At 44.2% G+C, this 21,847-nt stretch overlaps 1 protein-coding gene across 5 annotated transcripts in view; it reads right to left on the bottom strand.

The window, feature by feature from the left end:
- Positions 1-16,660, bottom strand: part of LOC143324896 (lamin-A-like) — a 33,632-nt gene extending 16,972 nt beyond the window's left edge. Inside the window, exons 1-2 of one of the 5 annotated variants that reach the window (XM_076737698.1) lie at positions 16,348-16,660; positions 9,046-9,428 (exon numbers count right to left, since the gene is read on the bottom strand). In XM_076737698.1, the coding sequence (XP_076593813.1) occupies positions 9,046-9,383 (338 nt within the window). In that variant the 5' untranslated portion in view covers positions 9,384-9,428; positions 16,348-16,660. Of the gene's footprint in view, positions 1-9,045; positions 9,429-11,170; positions 11,387-11,960; positions 12,001-16,347 lie in introns of those variants that run through there. The other 4 variants (XM_076737700.1, XM_076737701.1, XM_076737696.1 and 1 more) reach the window with 4 other exon arrangements.
- Between the last annotated feature and the right edge of the window lie 5,187 nt (positions 16,661-21,847).

Below are 21,847 nucleotides of genomic sequence, written 5' to 3'. Positions count from 1 at the left end.
AATCTCAAGCACAGGCTGCAAAGCGACGATGTAAAAAACCACTTCGGCCTGCTAATTCAAGTCATCTGTGTGTTTCCACGTGTGCTGTGCAACTCTGGCAAAAGAATACGCAGTAAAATAAACATTTCAGCCTGGCACATGACTGTTTCCTGTGTCTCTTCAGGGAAGAAGAACACAAAAACAGGGATTGTGTGTTTATATGGGTGCGTGATAAATCACCACAAACCGACAACAACGCAGCCTTTGCCAGGGGCCACCCATCCACATCCACATGTGGCAGATGGGAACAGAGTCGCTAGTGTTTTCAGCCTAAAAGCAGAGCAAATGCCGACCGTGTCTGAGCCGACTTCTGACGACACGACGGCAGAGAGACGGGGAGACAGAGAGGAGAGGCGATGTTCTCTCATGTCAAACTCCTGCTTTTGTTTATCTCTAAGCAAACTCTGCAAACTGCGGAGAACTAAATGCTCTCTCTTCGTCCCATTCATTCATGCAAAACTGTGCAGCTACTCTCACACACAGTGAGCAAACACGTGAAGAAAGAGAAAGGAACGAAGAAAAAGTGTGTGTATGTGTGTGTGTGTGTGTGTGTGGGTGTGTCTGTGTGTGTCCACAGACACCAAAAGGCACATGAAACAGCCCTTGTTCCTCCCTGCGTGATCAGCTGATGATTCATCAGAGGGTGAGTCAGGCGCCGGTTGCCTGGTTATCTGTGTTCGTTTAGAAGCTACTTTTCACAGCTCAATCAGATTATCTGCCATGATAAAAAGCGGTGTCAGGATACAGAGGTGCCGCTCCGCCCTTTCAACATCAACACATGCTAGTGACAGACGTAAATAAGAGTAGTTACTACACCTTTAATCTGCTCTATGTTGACTGTCCTTAAAGTATGCTGATCAGACCTGAAGAACATTGTACAACTCCAAGCAAATGACTGTTCTTTGTGTAACTTTCCTGAGCCCCAAGGCACTAAAATAACTGCATCCTTCTGATAACAGGTTCAACTGCTTTGCCTCAACGTCTCTGGTTTGAGTATAAAAGAACATCTTCCAGGTCTCTGCCAATAAGCATCGACGCTCTGCACGCATGCAGTGCTGCACATTAATCGTGTGTCTTAAGTTGGCATTTCACACATCACCCTGATTGGAACAGTGTCTCAATTTGCAGTTTAATTCTTATTTGCATTAACAAAAAATCTCCCTGGTGGATCACCCCTCTCACTTGTGCTCCATGCAGAAACAGACTGCGCTGTAGCCTCCCCTCCATCGAGGCGCAGCGCTCTTTCCAGCTGCATTGAGTTAAGATGAAAACTCCGCCACTGAGAGCGCTGCTGATGTTAGCTTTAAGCTAAACTAAACCCATGTGGAGTTTCTGAGACTGTGGCAAGCTTTGGCCAGCATTCTTTAGCTTGTGCTAGCCTGTGAGGAAAAAGGGATTTGATGCTTGGAGTGCAACCAAGTTGCGGTTACGGGACGAGCCTGACGTCTGGAAGCTCTCACGCGAAGGCGAAGTGGACCGGCATCGAATGCAGACGTACAGGAAACACGCAGAGAGCTCACTGGGGAGTCAATGAGGGACCAAACAGAAAGAGAAATGCATTTTAACAGCACACATCCAAAGCAAAAGGTTTTTTTTTCCTATATCAGGACAATTAATGTAGCGTCAGGTGAGCTGTAAAACACTGAAAATGACGCTGGATTGACTTTCCTTTGTTTTCCTGTGATTGTCTCGACTGGCACTCTGTGTGCTGTTCTCTGTGGCAAACCCCACCCATGTGGGAACAAGTTAAAAAAAACATGCCAACTTGATGAGCCAGAGGAGTGTGCGTGTGTGAGTGTGTGTGCGTGTGTGTGTGTGTGTATGAACTGCTCAATAACAACCTTCACATAAGAGTAAAGTTGCAGAGCAGCACACTGCTGACTACATACAAGTGATAAAGACTTTAACTGAACCGAATCTGCATCTCCGATCACTTTGCCAGAGTACAACAAAGGAGGACAGTGCTGTAATTCACGAAGAACCACATCAAGATGGAAGAAAGTTGGCTCCTGACCACATTTCCTCAGCCCTAATAAACAAGAACAATAGTTAATGCAGAACATCTGAGTGTGCAGCACAAACTCTGTGCCCCGTTTGGATTCTATAGTAGAGCTGCTCCAAACATCCAGTTCACATTAAATTTATTTCAGAGTAAATGGGCATTGGCAGATCTGGAGGCGAAACAATCGTTGCATAACTAACCAGATGGGGTGGGAAGGGTTGGGGTTACAGTGCACCCACCTTCCCTGGGCAGAGAGAGCGAGCCAGAGGAAGAAAGACATAGAGAGACTCTGTGGAGTCCCACCATCTTAGAGTGATTTACCCTGTCCATGTGCGAGTGAGTCATCGAGGGCTTGGCTGGCACTATGGAAACTCTAGTTCTATAACCTCCACGCACACACACACACACACTCAACACAGCAGCCTGCCAAAGCCTTCGCTCCCTACCAAGCTCTGGTCCGCTGAAGTCCAAGACCAACTCTCTCATTACTCGCACACCAATAAACCCGACAGAGACGGCCCCATACAGCAGCCGTCCAGCTCATTTACAGGCCCGCCACATCTGGTTTCCATCGCAAAGCACTCTGTTCGGGGCTGAGGGAACAGTCGGCAGAGCAGGCAGCCATACTCTCAACAGGCCTCATGGCACCGTCAACATTATCTATAGGATACCAGAAACGCTTATTTAAAAAAAAAAAAAAAAAAAAAAAAAAAAAGGGGCTGCGGCTGTGAATAAACAGAACATACCTCCAAATTATAAACTGAAGAAGAAGAATTCTGTAAGATTAAAGAATCTGAGAAATTTAATTTGCGACTACTTGGATAATTCATTACATTTTTGCAGTAAAAAGGCCAAATATTTTTAAGGTTTGCTGGATTTTTCTGTTTTATACTATTATCAGCTGAATCTCTTTGGTTTTTGGACGGTTGGTGGGTGAAAACAGGAGATCTGAAGATGCAACCTTGGGCTCTGGGAAACTGCGATCAGCAAAACAATTAAGGAAATAGTTGGCAAATCGATTGGTAATGAAAATCATTATCTGCTCCCATAATCTGCTCAAATTAACTTGACTTTGGTCTTTGTCACATTATGTCCTTCAGTTGTCTTGTAATCTCTTTGTAGCTTTCAGTAGCAGATATACAGCTGCTGCTGCTGCTGTGTAATGTCACAGAGCACTGCAGAGAGCAGTTATTATATATATCTTTTCAAGATAACTCAGGTGTAAATTAGTGATCGCTCTCACATGTTAAGCACCACAAAAGCTTCTTTTCTGAACAAGTTATTCAACAGCGTCCTCGCCGCTGTGACGCTCTGAGAGAGCGATCTAGTTTGCATCACTGCTGGATAACACCCCGAATCACGGGCTCCACTCTGAGCTCTTATCTGCCCTGGTGTGACTCAATGTGACAGACAATTGTCTGCTGTCACATAATACAAGCTGAGCTCATCGTAGGGGAACACAGGGTTTCCCCCTCGAGGCAGCCAGCAGAACAGAGGAGAATGTGATCAAACGGCATGAGAGGAGACGTACAGCGGCGCGATGAAATCTGCCGCTGGTGGCGGTTTGCTGCCCGTTTTCTGGCCTCGGGGAGCAGAGCTCATGATGCTGAGGATTTAGTCCACGAAATGCTAATGTTCTAGAGGACTAATTTGAGAGTTTCTTTAGTTGTTTTTCACATTATGCTCCACATTCAAGTCTGAGAGGCTGCCAGTGACGCTGAGACAGATGCATTTGAGGGAGAAACACTTTCTCATTGATGATATTACAGGAAAAGCTCAGGTGTAATTAACAACAATAATGGCGGCGACTCCGGGCTCCGGGTATTGTGCACGCTGGCTCCCTGTCACGACTTACTGGGACACTTAGATGGAATGAAGCCATTGCTAATTTAATTACTTCTACCTGTGCTATTCCTGATATGACAATTGAAAAAAGCCTGTTGAGAGTTAAAAGCAGCCGGAAGACGTTCTGTGCTGGGTCTGTGTTCTGGTGACAGTGTCAGCTCTGAATTAAGTGGTCAGACTTTGAGCTTCAACAAGTGTTAAAACAATGACATACCAGGATTATAAGAACCCGGCAAGCTTAATATTTCATCTGACTCATTACACTGACCTAATAAGAGCACGTTAGTCATTAAATTTTTACCTCGTCTGCATAATCAGTCTTTTAGATGTTGGAAGGAGGATGTGTTGAGTCTAATACCTCATAGTTTAGGCTTAGATTTTATTCTGCAGCTACAACAAACTCTCATCTCATCCGCTTTACTTACAGAAATATTTATGTCTTGTAGAGCTGAAACAATAAATTAACCTTTTCAATGTTTTCCAGGACGAATGCCAAATATTCTCTGATTCAAGCTTTGAGATTTTTTGTCTTTTGTGATAGTAAACTGAATCTCTTCATGGTTTTTCAACTGTTTTTTGAACAAACAGACAATCTGAAGGCATCTTCTTTGGTTTTATAACATTGTGATGAGCAATCTTTACTAGTTCCTGACATTTCAAAAAGTACTCCACAGACGAATTAATAGAGAAGGTAATTGTAGGTACAACCCCGGTTTCTTGTTCCTGGAATGTATCAGAACATTTTAGTCATAACTGCTGACAAATAGGGCATTTTTACCTTATACAGTATTAAAAAAAAGAATGCAGTAAAGAGTTTACTAAATATTTTGTAGACTTCAGTCCGTTGTTATGAGCATCAGACTGATTTCTTCTTCAGTCCAATGACAGTCCCTTGGCAGAGTTAGTCAGAAATGCTCAAGCACACAGTCAGAGGTATTTTCCCGGTCGCTTAGAGGAAAAAGGCAGCATACTGATGAACCACCAGACCACTGAGAGACGGCTTCACTTTTAACAAACAGCACAGGCATCTGAAAGGCCTAAGTGGCCGATCAGAAGCGCAGCACGGGCTTGCTCTTGTCCATTTTAGGAAAAGACTTCCAAGACGAACATTTTATCTCAACAAACTGGACATGAGCAGCGTGAACGCTCATCCACGACGAGGCCCGACAAGAACGGATGCATAACGTGTTGCATAAACCACATGCGCGATGTGTTATGCATCTCAAGTTTCCCTCGTGATAAATATAGAAACTCTGACTAATATTAGACCACTTGTAATGACGTCCACCTCTGCAACCTCTCCGTCAGGCACTCCCCTTTAACTTCCCCTTTTTCCCTCAGAGAATACATGTTGGCTAAATAAAAAGCTTCTGTTTATTGCATTGTATGCGTTGCTTAGTAAAGGAGGTCCATTTTCTTTGTGCCATGAATGTCAGTGCCGACTGTCCAGCTCTGATTTGACAATAAAAAATATGTGACGTGTTGCACGAGTCTCCAGAGAGTAACAGGTGACGTTCAGAATACAGCTGCACATGTAATTGCCATTATGAGGAAATGTAGTTAATCAGAAAACAAACACTTGACTGGATCAAAGAGAACTGTGGGTGATAAGCAACACACACAAGTAAGTGTCATCACTCTCATAAAGCAAATGGGTCAGGTTTTATTATACAGGCCATGCCTACTGGAAGCAAATACTCCAAAACAAGGAAATGGGAATGTGTCATGTGATAAGTGCACTTCCTGCTGCGCTTTCTGATAACTGTTCCACACGTCGGCATCGACGCTGCATGTCAGTCCATGAACACAGTATGAGAACATGTACGCACGGCATAGAGCTGTGCAGTATTCTCTAATTTCAGTCTGCAGGGCATGTTCCGCCACGCTGCGTCTGCACTTTTATTTAATCCGTTTTTGAAAACATTGCTCCAACAGACAGACGGCGAGAGAGCGTCTGAGGGCGTCGCCTACCTGCTGTCACACCCTAAACCACAGTGGGGTGGAGTGAGTGGGGCAAACTGAGACGCGATAGATCCCTGCTTTTATGTATTTATGGGGATCTGATCTGGAAAAAAGGGCTTGGCTGTTTAATCTTCAACCTCGCATCCTTATCAAAGCAACTTCAATCAAAAGGAGTTTAACGTTAGCGCAGCGTGTGCATACCACAGACAAGATATATTAATATAATGGTTGCATTTATTTTCGATAATTGATAATTAATGATAATTAATCATCCATCAATGAGACAAAATGTCCATCACTATTTCCTAAAGCCCAAGCTGGCATTCAAATGCCTCGTGTTATCGAGCCTGCCGTCCGAAATACAAAGACACTGAGTGAGAACGCTTCAAAAACCAGAAAATATTTAGATTTGCGAAGCTGGAAGTGATGAATTTCTGGCACTTCTGATCACATGTCAGCGCATGTCTAAAACAATGCAGCTAGAACAAACTGTGCGGTGAAATGTGTAGATTCAAGCCTCCCTGCTCATCAGCCTGGGTGGTGCGTTCAGGAAGGAGTTAAAGAGCGAGTCCTGCCAGTGACACTGATGAGCCAGTTCTCCCACACAGGCTCATGTTTCACAGCCAGCGGCACAGCTGGAGGTTAGACTGGGCACGAGACACCAGACAGACGCACTATTTCAGTATTAAAGAAGAGATGACTAAACAAGGCCCGGCAAACCTGTGAACACACTTCTGTAGCTCCTGCTGTAGCTCAGGGGCTCTTCTCTTGTGTTTTCTGACCTGTTTTTTTTTTTCTTTTTTTGCCCCTTGACTTGCTGGTTCCAAGCTTTAGGGTGAGACTTGGATTTTACAGCACCGGATTCCACCCACACCTGCTTTTGTCCACAGTTTTGAATTATTTACAAGTCAAATTGTGCTGTGGGGAGAACGGTCGGCTTTCTGGCCCGGCAGCTTGAGGTTCTGCCTTGGGGGAGCATGTGTTTGCTGTATGCATACACTGATGTATGTGTGCGTGTGTGTGAATAGACACAGTGTCGTGCCTTTGGCCTGAACAGGTGTGTCCAGTCATCTGAAAAGCAGTGACGGCTCCACCTGCCGCTGTGCGTTCTGTCAGACTTGAGGAGGAATAACCGGGCGTGTGAGACGTGGCTGCCCGGTGTTTGTTGCGCCGCCGTCTGCTGCTGTCGCCACCTGAAGCTCGGCTCAGCGGCCGGTCAAAGCGGCCCGTCGGTGCGTATTAATAAACCTGACTTCCCCTTGTGAGTCCATAGTCAGCCCATTCCAGAGGCCACGAAAAACCTCTGAGTCACCACCCTGTCACACGGCCAAGCCAAGACTCACAGGGCTCCATGGGAACCAAACACCAAACACGCTGGCTAAAGTACGGCAGATAAAGCCGGCCCGGGCTGGACTCACTGATCCTTTTCCACACATGCGTCAAAAGCATCTGCTTCCTTTGGAAAACAATATTACTGCAGGAGCCGTTGCTACGTTTCTTGCCAAGTAGCTGGAGAAGAGGCACAATGGCGTGGGGGATGTTGTGGAGGTGAATACAAAATTTAACAATGCTGCTCTCTCAGCACTCGCAGGTTACACGTGGCCTTTTATCCGGAGCTCACAACAAAAGTCAACATCCTAGTCCTCGTCACTGGCAGTGAGAGCAAAGTCAAAATCCATACAGTGATGAGCTTGGGACAAAGTCAACACCCAAATACACGTCAGAGTACAAAATGAGCCACATTAAAGACAATTTCCTGCGGAACTTCTACGTTTTTACTCATCTCTCCACGAGCAGCACTGACCCTGCTTTGCGTACGTTCACACGGACATGCTTCACCGTTCAGTCAATAATAACGTCAACTTAGTGAAAAGAGCACAGCAGTGCTGAATGGGGGGAATGCTCTCCCTGCCATGTGTGTTCCTATTGTACACACACACACACACACACACTGCTGTTTAAACTCTGAAAATAAGCCTCGTTGGAAGTCTTTTTAAAAGATGTGTGTTGAATGCTTCAAGCTCTACTTTCTGTCGCTCCTCTGCTCTCTACAAAAGGGAATCTCTGTGCAGCAAATGCAGACAGTAATGTAGTCTGAAAAGTAAGTAAATATACCAGGGGAGTACAAATACTTCATATTTCACATTCCCTCTGACCCTTCTGACCCTTTTGTCCATACTGTCAGTGTAAGTTATCTCATACAGCTTGAAGCAGCCGCATCAAACACTGTGATGAAAGACATTCTGTCATTGGCTCAGAAACTCCACCTCAACAGAGCATGCTTTGTGTTAAAGTTGAAGCCCGTTCAGTGGGAGGTGTGTCATTTCCAAACACCCCTGGGGGCTTAAAGTGACATGAACTGCACATACTAACTAACGAGTCATGCAACCTCAACCACCAGGAATGTCTTCGACAATGTTAATGGTGGGTATGGCTCCACGCTGCATTCCTGGCAGAAAATTAGGGTGTTGCACCACCTCAGCCGTGCTGAACAACAGCAGGTGTGAACTGGAGGCATCACAGCACAAAAGGTAAAATTACAACATTCAGGTCTGCATGCTTTGTTGTTGTGACTGCAGCGCCGCCTTAACCACGGCTGTGAGGTGTTGTGGAAACACATTAGCATTTTACAATGTCAGTTTTAACACAAGAACAAACCTGCACCGGCTGATGTGCCACAGCACGTACGAGGGCATAACATCATAATGTCACATGTAATATTCTCATCTTAGCTTTAACTCCAGAAGAACAATTCATCTGAATCATCATTTAGTGCCACAGACGTGACTGGCCTACAGTCTGAAAAGCATGTAATTCTCATGCATCAGAGCTGCAGGAGTATTCCCAAGGTACGGTGGGATCGCTTGGCAGAAAGGCAGGGAATTCCCCCACAAAGGAACCAGACAACAGCAAATAAACGTTATGTCATCAATACTGCAGCACAACCTGAAAGATTTATGGGCGGCTCCTGGTGGTTCTGCTGACTGCACAAAGGCCTGTTTTAGTCTGATGCATCTAACAGTGCATTAAGAGGAGCGCTCAGCCAGATGCACAGAATGCTAACTACAACTTCCATGTACTGGATGCTTAGAATATACCATCATATACTATAAATGTGATAACATGTACTTTGTGGGTAGCCACACCCACTTTATGCCACTCCCTTTCAAGCCCCACCCCCCACATGCTCCTCCTACCTGGCTTTGAGCTCCTTGTGCTCCTCCCTGATCTTGCTCAGCTCCAGCTGCAGCCGTGCTCGCTCCCTGGCCACCTGGTCCAGGGTCTTGCGGGCATCGGCCAGCTCCGTCTCGTAGGCCGCCTTCATGCCCGACAAATCGCGGCTGACCGAGGACTCCGACTCAGAGATGCGCAGCCGCAGTCCGGCATTCTCCATCTCCAGCGAGCGCACCTTGTCGATGTAGACAGCCAGCCGGTCATTGAGGTTGCTCAGGTCCTCCTTCTCCTGCAGCCTGGTGATGCGGGCCGGGGAGATGGTGGCGCTGCGGCCGGTGCGTTTCTGGCTCGGGGTTTCCATGGTAATAATGGCTCAGCAAGAGGTGCAGAGGGGGTGAGTCACTGGCTGTGGGGGAGGAGGGCGAGGGAGGAAGAGTTAAAGAAAACCACAGTATCTGGGCTGCCTTCCCTGGAAACGCAGTATACCAAATCACACGCTGAATCACACGTTAAACTTTAATGGAGTTTACGCTGAAGAAATGTTCCAGTCTTGCATAACCCTGATCCTTGTCTGGGCAGCCTGCCTTCAGTGCTGGGTCTGCTCACAGTTCTGCATGATTTTATATCCCAGGATCCTTTTTCCACAGTCAGTGAGCACGTCTATAAAACTTAACTTAATGGCCGTCCACTACTGCATTATCTGCATCGTGTGGGGTTAAAAATAATCTGCAGAGCTCGTTCGCAGGAAGATTTCTGTTCTCTTGGTTCTCGTACTCAGAACGTCACATTTTGCAGCTTTCCTCTCCCTTTCCTGCTTTTAGTCCTCCTGATCACATCCCGTCTTCACGGCGGTACTTTCACTGCAGTGTAATGCACTCATAACAGACACCTCGCCATTCTCTCCTCCAGCTCCATTAAATTGTTGTAGGAGTAGTTGAGCAACTTCACTCAGTTCACTCCTGAGCAAACATATTTCCCACGAACACCAACCCCAACCTTCGGCTCACACACAAGGCAATTAAACATGTTTATAATTACTCTTAAAATATGCAGCCGCAACCAGGGACACCAAAATAAATGAATGTATTTCCCTCCTTCTCTGCTCCCCACAGAGTATTTTAAGAGACAAACCACAAAAAAAGCTTGTAATTGCTTCCACTAGTTCACTGTGATCAGCATGCTCTGCAGTCATCATCTCGCCCACAACCACTTGCACCAGCACTGATCATAATACCAAAATGTTGACTCATAACGTAAACAAATACTGCAGGATGCCCTGATAAGGACATAAATCCACATTGTGGATGTTCACTGAAAGGAATAAAAGAGCGCTGCTTCTGTCACTGAATTCAGAATTTAATATTCTAACATTGCATTTCAGGCTATATTTGAAAATAAAGGAAGGAAAAAAAGCAAATTAAAAATTAAAAGCCTCCAAGAAAACATGCAAAACATGCAGTACAACTGCATTTTTTCTATATTAGAGAGCTCTATGCCGCTATTATGGATGAGGCCTTCAGCGATGTCAATAAATGTATCAGTAATGTGATTATCAACTGCCGCCAAACAGGTGGGACTTAAGTTCTGTTCTTTTTCTCAGTAGCTGCTCCACTCACAACCTAACAGCCCTTTCCCAGTGAACAGCAGGAAAACCTACTCCAGTTTGGTTCAGCAGTGGGCGGAGGCACCAAACTTTGCCATCCATCCCCTCATCGCCCATTACCAAAAGTGCACGAGAGGACATGCACGCCCATGTGGGTGGGATGGCGCACACATGCATGCACATGTTGCGTGCACACGCCCACAGGAGCAGACCCATACTCTCACACAAGTACTCTCTGGGCTAACTTTGAATAAATGAAGCATCCATTTAAGCTCCCGAAACGTGCTGAGCGTTCACAGGTGCTGTCTGATGCCCCACTCTTCAGCACCGGCAGGCAGTAAAATGAGCCACAACTTTTAAAAGTTACAAAAGTTATTCCACACCACTCCCCGACAAAATGAACTTAAAGATCCAACTCTGAACAAGTCAAACAAGCATTATATTAAGACCATAACATTACTTGCACAACAGTGGCTGCCTGGCAGTGAAAGCAACGTCAGAAGTCTCGCAGGGAGACTAAAATCTGAAGAAACTCTGAACCTTACCTCAGTTGTCTGAGAACCTCTCGACTGCAGCCTGCTGTTGGGACTAAAAGTGAGTGTGCAGGACCTTTCTAGAAGTTTATCTGCTGGTTTGAGTGTGCGTGAGAGCTGCTGTGTGTGTGTGTGCCGTACCCCAGAGGAGTGTAGAGAAGAGGATCCGTTGAATAATGCAGTCTTGCTCGCTGCTAGTGGGTGTGTGCGCCTTTGGCTCGTGCCCTGAACTGCTCTCCTAGCTGTCGCTCACTGCACATGTACCTACTGCTGAAGAGGGAGAGAGGGGGCGGGAGCACATGAGAGGGGAGGGTGGGGCGGTGAGGAGGAGTCAGGCCAGACAGACTGTGTGTGTGCGTCTGTCTGTGTGGACACACACAGAGCAGCTGCTGAGCTTTATCTCTCCCTGCACTGGCCCTATCTTTTCCTTTCTCATTTCACTCAGACGGAGCTCTCGCAGACATACTGACCTCAGCGGCGGGTGCAAGTGGCCTGTCAATAAAACGCGGTGACACTGATGATACTGAACAGCTCCCAGGTGGGTGAAAGTGTGCAAACGTGCAGATCTCACTCTGCTACTCCCTGCTGCTACGAAGAACACATCCTTAGCCCACTTTTCAGTGTGAAAACGGCTGAGAGAGTAATGACGTGGAAGAGGAAATTTCTGGTTCAACTTTAGAGAGCAGAAAGAAAATCCTTTCCGCTTCAGAAGCCAACAGAGACGACCTCAGCACACGCACAAAAAAAATCCCTATATTGCAATGATGAAACAAGCCCATAGTGCACAGAAATCAGTCATCACCTCATAGCGGGGTCCTGGTGTTATCCATGGCAGAAAAATAACCTGTCAGCAGGCTCGTCCACCGAATCCAAGGAGGGAAAAGTCCACAAATGCTTTGAATTATATTTCCAGTAAATGACAGAATAATACCCACAAGTCATCTTGACAGTCTAAAAGTCTGACACTCAGAACCAACTTGATCCTGGTCTTATATTTATCTCCTCTGGGTGGAGTTAATGGAATCACAGGTCCAATCAAGTTCTGATGCAGGGGAAAAGACGTTTTCTGTGTGTGTGCACCTCGCCATGGAAATGGAAGTCAGTCCATTCATGTCTGTGTGTTTGTGTGTGTCAGTGTATGTGCATGTGGTTTAACAAGGGGCAAGACAGCATCTCTGTTTTTGGGCATGGGGCAGGACCAGTGGCTAAGGGAGTATTCCTGGCTTCAGTGTGGCCTTCCAGTGGAAATGAGCCGTCAGACTCTGAGTCACATACCCCATTACAAACAGCTCACTCCTACAGCCCGCACCACCTCTCTACCTCTTTCTCTCTTTTTTTTTATCGCTCCATCTCAAGTTCTTCAGCCCTGTTTCTTTGGAAGTCAAACTAAAACAAGAAAAGCCTGGCCGGCAGCCCAAACAGTGCTACACTCAAATAAGCTTTCCTACAACTCTACAGACCTTCTTTCCTTTTCTTGTGCTGCTTTTGTGCACAAACAAATAAAATCACCTCTTCGGCAAGCAAAGGAGCACCAGAGCGAAACAGTTCGAGACTAAAAAACTTTGTTCACAAACCATGAAGGCAAAAGAAGGGCTAGGGCTGCAATGGTCAACACAATTTCCCACAACCCGAAGATATTCTGTTTATAATGATACTAAAACTGAGAAAAGCATCACAATGTACGGTGGTGCCAGAAAACTTTTGCCATTTTTGCTTGAAAAGTGAGTCAACAAATCTATCAGGACTTGATAGTAACAGTAAAAACCATTTAGAAAATTTTTAAAGCAAATCAGTGGCACCCCCGTTTTAACGGAAACAGACAACCCTGCGTGTGTGTTGGTGCGTTTATGCACATGCAGACAGACGATGCAGAAGCAAATCAAGTTGTTTGACTGTGGGTGAAAAGATCGCCAGACCTGTCAACATCACAAGCAAATGTGCAAATTGATTCAACTGACAAATAACCAGACGAACCGGGACGATAAACAAAAGGGAATTTGTGAAATCTTGGGAGGAAAAAATACCCCGGCATCTCTGAGCTGGACAGAAAATGATGAGTCCACTGGTTCAAGTTGCACAACCTGCAGAACCAGAGGCCAAACAGACCCTGGAGCTCAAAGCAGCGCGAGCAGGTATCCCAACAATATAACGAGCCGGCACGCCCATTAGAGTCAGCTGGATCCATGAAGAGCATGACAACAGCTGCACTGCTGGTATTTTGCATGGAACTGAGAGTGAACATGTTTACTGACAACAGTTAAGATTCAAATTCTGTGGAGTGTCAGATAAAATGTGTGTCACATTTTCATTATTCAGCTGATGTATAACTGCGTAGTATCTTCACTACTCAAAATATAAGGCGACTAAAAGCTGATGCTTGGCAGCCAACCACTTTCAGAAGTTAATATTGAGCCCTGTGTATTAAAAGTAGGTGCCAATGATTTTTCCGTCAAACAGCTAATCAATTCAGCTCTGAACTCTTCCAGTAATGCATGCCCACCTGTTGGATCTGCACTCTTATTGGCCAGGATGCTTGTCTGTGCAACGACTGTCCTACAAAACTACAAGTTAATGACTGTTGAAGATTATTTGCATGCTGCTTTACATGATGGCAAATTCAAAAAGCAAGCTGTCACTTTTCCACAGTGAACTCCTCCCATTCAAGTCTGTCTGATGCACAGTTGGAGTCTGAATCCCAGACGCGCTCATCGAGTGCAAAGACAGGAGCAGACATGACGGACTGTGATGCAACTCACCAGACAAGACAAGTACTGAACAACGCGTGAGCAGTCGTTTTCTTCCTGTCCCTGCTTCGCTCATCTTCCTCTCCCTCTCTCTTTCTGCCCTCATGGCATTCCAAGCGGGCAGCAAGAAACAAGGCGTGCCTGTTGTGCAATCTCGAGGCTTTATTTCTCCACTAGGGGATGGAGCCTGACAAACACTGAAAAAAATGCAATGACAAAGAAGAATCTCAGCGAGAGAAAATTTTATGTGGGAAGGAAGTCGTCAAAACTGTTCAGAGGCAGGAAGCCTGCGATGAAGAGCGCGTCCATTCCACCCGCTCACATCCCTACCATCTCTAAAGCTCCTCTTTTCATCCCTTATCACCTTTTCTCCTGCACAGACCTACAGCGTACGTCACGTCTCCATCACTTTTCAGATGACTGATTTGCATGATTTGACAAATTCACAGAAGCATTAATCTTTCATTTGACAAACCAACAGAGTCACTTACCCCGAAACACATTAACTGTCCTTGAGTGTGCGTCTGCGCTTGCTTTGTAGCTAGCGGCTATAATTCTAAAGCAGTCTGTCAGTGTTATCTCTGCTAGTCAAGAGGCCATTGTTCACACATGCATTCATCATTAATGAACTGTTAGCACACCTATCCAATGCACAAGAGCCTGCCCTATAGATGCGCTATGTGAATAATTAAGGACGCCAGACACACATACTTAGTTTGATAATGTGTCCTTTTCACAAGTATAACATGAACCATAATGTCAAACAACGGTTGCTTTGTGAGCCTCGTTTGCTCACCGTGCAAACTATCCTCAACGTGATGACGGCAGCCCTCAGTCTCATGTAAATTCATCTTAGAATCACGTGCAGGAAATGTCGAATAAATATTGCTGAGGCGAGCAGCTTAATGTGTCATCGCTGATGAGAGACGATTCTTTCTTGGGTGGGTCCAAACAGATATAAACCGTGACGGAGGAAGGATCAAAGGCTTGACTCATTACTTCAATCAGCAATATGAGGAAGTTCCAGTCCCCGGGGGGGAAAATGAGGAAACTGCAGATGGGACAGAACACCAGGCGGAATAATCCTCAACTACTGTGGGTTTGAGAATTATTATTAAAGTGATGTTCTACCAGCGCGTTCTGTCAGTGTCTCACGACTATGCATTTCCACTTCTCTAAATGCAGTAAAAATACAGAGTGTGGCTGTGATCAGTGGCAGAAAGCGTCTAATTTACATCAGTACAACTGTGAAGTACTTGTGCTTTACTTAAATATTAAGTTAATCCTACTCTACACTTCTACTCCACTGCAGTTCAGAGATAAAACTCTGCACTTTGTAGTCCACTACATTAATCTGACGGCAACCTTTCAGATTAATGTTAAAAACACATGATGAGTATAGATTATGCTGTTTACTGTCTTATCAGCTTGTCAATCATCTGTGAGGCTCTTTGAATTGCACTGATCTGTTCAAAGGTGCTATACAAATAAAGTTTGATCGATCACAGCAGCTTACAACATTCAAATAGGTTTTAATTGTTCATCAATAACAATAACGATTATTTTTACTTGAAATTAGCCATTTTTACATTGTGAAATTTCTACTTAACAATCTGAACACTTCTTTCTCCACTGGCTGAGATGCACTAAATCGCCCATGAAGGAACTGCTTTAGGAAGAGATCTCTTTGCATTACCAATAAGTCTTGCCATGTACTCATGTGAAGTATTGTGTTAAGATACTCTTACACAATTTACTGAGGGACCTTAAGGGTGGGAGCCACCACTCTGAGAAAACACAAGCCTAATATTCAATGAATTTAATTACATGTCACCCTATTTAGACTGATGTACTGTCAGTATAGACAACCCACACTGATATTAAAGGGCTAAGACAAACAGCAAAAACTCCCCTCAGTACAATGTGATACAATTGCATCACAAACTGCAGCCTCAAAACCACCACAGAGGCCAATCAGCAACTCTCTAAAACAGTATCAACAAAAACAGATCATTATAACCTTCATGAAGTTAAGATTTATTAGGCTGCTATGGATTTAGCTCGGAGCAGTGGTGGACAGAGCGCACAGTGCTTTGAGTTTTACAAAAGTATCAGCATCAGAATATACTTAAAGCACTAAAAGTAAACGTCATAAACATGCAGAATGGCTCATTTCTGAATAATAACGGTTTACAATTATTGATTCATTCATTTGTGGCCTGGGCTCATTTTAATCACCTCATGCATTGCTGCATGGTAAATAAAAGTCTTAACCTGTAATAATACTAATAATCAAAATAGTTAGAGAAATGTACTGGAGGAAAAAGTACTTGCCCCTGAATTGACTTGGAGAAGCAGAAAGTAGCAGGAAATGGAAATAGTCAGGTAAAGTACAAATACCTTAAAACTGTACTTAAACACAGTGTGTGAGTAGACGCAGCTTACTTCTTCACAGCACCGGCTGGGTGTCTCCTCACCTCTGCTGATGCTGCAGCCCTCTCGCTGCGCCTCTCTGGCGCCCCCTGTCGGCCCTGCCGTCTGTCTGTCGAGTCACTCACAGGCGCAGAGAGGATGCGAAGCGCCATCCACTGGCTGACACGCCGAATGAAAAACTTGTGTGAGACGTCTCCACCATGAGTCACAGAGTTCACGAACAGGTTCAGCACCCAGCCTGAGTCCTTTAAAGCGAACACGGACCGTAAACACAACATGAACCGGCTTAAAGGTGATCCCACTGCGCCGCTTCACTCAGCTGTCCGAGCGTCTTACCTTCGCTCCTCAGGAAAGAAAGACGCTTTTCCGCGCTCGTTTAAAACATGTCCCCTTCTTTCCACGGTCACTACTGACCTTTCAAAATGTCGACAGTCCAGTTAATCATGATATTATCCGCTGAGCCGCGTTTCCTTGGAACAAATCGGTGAAGAAGAACTCCTCTGAGCCGAGCCTGCAGCCGACAGCCACCTGCAAATCAACACGCTTGATTAAGCTGCCAATCTCTGCTAATTACAATGCAGCCTATAGGCGCCACCTGGCGACCACCATTAACGCTTTGGTCCGCTCAGCGCTCACATTATTTTTAGCAGGTGAGGATTTTCAGTGAGGGCAGGTCAAGTTTGCACAAAATACAACACGTGCACGTGGAAACCTTGGACAACAAGTAATCTGAAGGCTACAGAAATCTGAGTTCGTCACATCACAATTCAGGTAGCTGCTATCACAACAATCATCAGTGCACTTTGAATGAATTCTCTCAATGCAGTAACAGTGGTATCCATTTCACTCAGGACCCCCCTGGAGAGCCCTCAGGGGCCCCCTCCATGGACCCCTCTTTGGCAATGATTGATACACTGACCTGAACTGGGTTTCACATGAATTTGTAATCTAATTAAACTGGCAGCCAGGAAGCGTCATACAACCATTCCTCAAGGCAACTATACCAGCACGACTGCCACTATCAAGCTGTACAGATGGCCCAGTTGAATAGTGCAGTCAGTTTAATTCCCTGTGATCCCAAACTCATTCTAAATGCAAACAAAAAGCACAAATTAAAAACAACTGAAGGGTGCTGCAGGAGATATTTTACAGAGCTCGTGGTGGGGATGCTTATCATTACGTAACAGATGAGCATGAATTTTACATGACCGATGTTACCGAGCTCTAAATGGTTTGTTTACATTCATAATGTTCATAAATGATGGAACAGGACTGAGGGTCACTTGAAGGCATCATGATCTCTGAGAAAATAACCACACTTACTGTGGAGCTCAAACTGTGTCTTCAGGGCAGTCAGCTGTAACTCTGCATAATCCAGCCAACAGACATATTTTGACGCTTTGGTGTGAAACTGTACCCTTCAAAATGCCCCATTAGGACAATAAACTGACAGAAAAGTACCTGAAGGACCAGCGGTGTGGCTTTCAGCTCGTATTTGCCTACAATCCAACAGCAAACATGTTTCTGACATCGTGGTAACAATGTAGCCCAAAAGATGAATCTGTGAGTGACACACAGTTAAATAAAAGTAAAATACACCAATAAAAGTGCCATATTGAAAATTCAAAGTAGGTTTACTTTCAGCAAAGCATCCAAAGTTAAAGTTCTCATTATGCTAAGCTGACCCTTTCAGAGTGTTACTTTAGTTATTGTCAGCCTTATTTATTAATGGTGTAGCTGGTTGAGCTGCTGAAGCTAATTTTATTTATTTAGTGACTTGAATCTACTGTAGTTCAGTTTATTCAAAGAGGTCATCAGGGACAGGATGAACGCTGGAGGCAGCGTGCTTAAAAATACCCGTCTGATCATTTTCATATTTTCTGTGCTTTTCTTTTATTTTCCTCATATTGCCAAAAGATGGCTGAAGGAACAATGACGATTTTTCGGGGTAAAAGTTGCGCGATCAAAATCAGACAAACCAAAGATGAATATCTCTTTAAAATCCTATTGGCTGCCAGCAAGAAAGCCATCAGTCGGAAATGACTGCAGCCACACCCTCCAGCAATGGATGCAGTGTAAGAGTAAACAAAATGAACCGCATGGAGAAAGTGATGGAGAAATGTGTTCAATATTTGGAAAACTGACAACATATAAGTGCCTGTACGCTGTAACCCATAACATATGTCACTGAACGACCTCTTTCTTATACAAGCATAATGTTGCTCATATCAACTCATTATTTATGCTTGAAAAAACCCATAAAATCAAGGTTTATCTCACAAGGATAATTAACTACACCACCCAGTTCCAGTGCTGCTTACCAGGAGGCACAGTTACATATATTTAAACAATTGACAATTAAAAAATTAGACAGTTGTAGGCCTGTCCTTGTTATACCAGATAGATATACAACAAGATGCTCTTGAATGCAGCATTTCTTGCTATTTATCAACTTAATTGTCCACAAAGCATGAAAAAGAATGAGAGAGACTTTTTGTTCAACTTTACATACTGTTGGATCACATTTTATAAGATTACTGTATGTTTTTTCATGTAAAGTCTTAATCTGCAGTGTTACTGTTAAATGTAATGGAGCGCAGCATAAAGCACAAAATGCAGCGGAGTTGAAGTACTGAGCAGTGGTGGAAGAAGTAATCAAATCCTTTACTTAAATGGAAGTAGAAATACTACAATGAAAAAAAAAGAGTCTTTTACAAGCAAAAGTCCTCGAAAAGCTACTTATGTAAAAGTAAAGCATGCAAGCAGCTAAATGCTCTTAAAGCATGAAAAGTACTTAGGTGTAGGTGTATCATTGTAATACCATTACATATGCTTTACTGAGTAACCAACATTTTAATGTTGCAGTTGGGAAAAGTGGAGATATTTTAACTACTTTGTACACTGCTGGTTTAATCTAAAACAATGTGTCACATTTGGTAAAATTATCAAATATTTTGCATGTAAAATTTTCATCTACAGAGGATTTAATGAACTATAAACAAATGGAATAAAAGCACAGTATATTTCTCTGAAACGTCATGGAGTAGAAGTGCAATGAAAAAACTCAAGTGAAGCAGATTTGTCTTATATTGTACTACATTGCAGTACAATTCTACTCAATTACTTTCCACCACTGATGATTAATATCTAAAAATGACATTAATGATTTTTGCATCTGAAATTCTTTGCATTTTATCGTTGACATATAAAAATCTTACAGGGGATTAGAGCTGCATCATGTGCAATCAGGTGTGAGAGGGTTTAACTCTAACGAGCCATCACGATTCAGTGACAACATTTTCCTAATTCAGACGTGACCCATGCAGTAATTTCACAGTGTGACACTGATCGCGTGACTTAATCCTTTGGCGGATTAAAAACTGCAATCTTTCACTGTGTACAGTAAAAGCAATATCTGAATCAACTGACTGTCACAATGTCTGCATTACATTCAGAGAAATGAGAAAATGAATGCCAAGAAGAAAGTGAAGCAGGACTCCTGAGTTCAAAGCCCTTTGTGACGTGTGTGAGATCACCACCGTACGGGAAACAAGCGGCGAGGTGAGTCTTACTCATCACTAGGCGTGTCACTGGCTGTACAGCATCAATGTGATTAGAGAGGCGGGGGTGGGTCGGGGGAGGGGGTGGTGAGAGGAGAGATGACCTAATACCCGTAAAAAGCAATGAAGTCATACTACCTGACTCATATTCCCAGCTGACACCAGCTCTCCCAATCACAACATCCCAGTGCATGTGTGTGTGTTGTTGTGAGAGGATGAGGTGAGAGTGTGTATGTGTGTGTGTGCCGGTCACCAGCTTCATATGAATGTGAGTATTTCACAGCAGGTGGGGAGAGACTGTAGTTGCCTCTGCGTTCGTGTGTGCGCGTAAACAAAATCACACTCTCTCATGTGCAAAGATGGAAAAAGTGGCGACACGTTCGTCACACCAAGCATGTTCACACCCACAGTGGGGCTGAAGCAATTAGCTAGCTTATCGGCAAACTGATCAGAAATCATTTTGATTACTGATTATTTTCTTTATCGGGCCAACATTGTCAAAAATTCTCTGGTTCCAGCCTCTTAAATGTGAGGATTTCCTGTTTCCTATCATTTTAAATTGAACATCTTTGGGTTTTGACTGTTGAGCATGTTGCCTTAGGCTCCGGGAAACTGTGGTGAGCATTTTCCATATTTTATAAACAAAACTATTGGTTCAATCATAAAAAATACTAAGAAATTAATCGGTAATAATGACACTAATAATTGCTGTCCTAAAAAACAGCCGCAGTTTGGGATAAGACAACAGTTTGAGCTGTCTCGCTCACACAAACAGTAGTTTTCTAAAGCTGAGCGAATCCCCAAGCATTGTAAAAAGTGAATGAGCAGACCCAACAGGACTGACTCCAACGTGGAATGAAAACCTACATTTGAATTGAACGACTTTACAGAGTCTCTGTGTCGAGCCTCGTCTTAGATGATTCAAAGACAGGGCAGTTTTAAGCAGCGCACATGCTGGGCTTCACTTTCTGGTAATAAAAGTGGAGCTTAGTGGAGTGATTTTTGCAACGTACCCCAAAGACAGAAGAGAGTTTGGGATGAAAAGGCCTCATTATCTGGGTCCCTGCATGATGGTCAACCTGCAGAAAAAAATAACCAAACTGGTGATTTTTCCACGAGGTTAAATAAACACTCACTCGCTTTAACTATGATGAGGTTTTTGAATTTTAATTGTACTCCACTTCCTCTCCAAACCCCTTTCTCTCTGTTTTCTATTGTTTGCTTGTTTTCTTTTGTTTTACAGGGTCATTGTGTGCAGTCTGTCTGTAAGTAGCTGTGCTGCTGCCGTGCCCTGTTCTCCCTTGGAAAAAAAAAAAAAAGTGGGCAAAGACAAACACATACAACAAATAAGAACAAACACAAATGAGAAAAGAAATAAAAGTTAGAAATGAAAATACAGAAGGGAAAACCCGACACACAAGTTGGCCTCTGTAGTTCATTTGTTCAGCTGATCGACTTCAGGCCTCCCGTCAGCTTATGAGCACAAGATGTGGTATCATTTGCATGAGGTCTTACATCATCCCTGAGAGCCCGTTCACTATGGCATCAGCACGTGGTGCTTAGCCAACATATCCCTTTGTGCTCGCAGAAGCCTCATTCAAGTGACAGCGGGGCACCAGAAAAGTCTTGAAAAGGACATCTGGCCATGGAAGTCAAAGGGATGTCCTTTAGGGATTCTCAGACATGTCTTTACAGCCCATTAAGCCTGTCCTCTTTGAAAGAGACACTGTCCATAGGTGAGAGCAATATTTGCATGGGCTCTTAGGACAAAGGGATTGGTATGTGTCTCTGCGGCACAGTGAACCACAGCATCTCCACAAAGATGCCAGTCGGCCTTTCATCTGGGGGAAAAAAAGAGAAGCAGCACCACTGTGACGAACAGATGGTCAAGATCATTGAGGTTTTTTTGTGTGCAAGTAACATGACCTCAGCACTCTGGGTTTCACAAGTAT

The sequence above is a fragment of the Chaetodon auriga genome, chromosome 8 (genome assembly GCF_051107435.1).
Source record: "Chaetodon auriga isolate fChaAug3 chromosome 8, fChaAug3.hap1, whole genome shotgun sequence".
NCBI lineage: Eukaryota > Metazoa > Chordata > Actinopteri > Chaetodontiformes > Chaetodontidae > Chaetodon > Chaetodon auriga.
The sequence above is the reverse complement of the archived record's forward strand: the minus strand, read 5'-3'. Positions and strand labels throughout refer to the sequence as shown.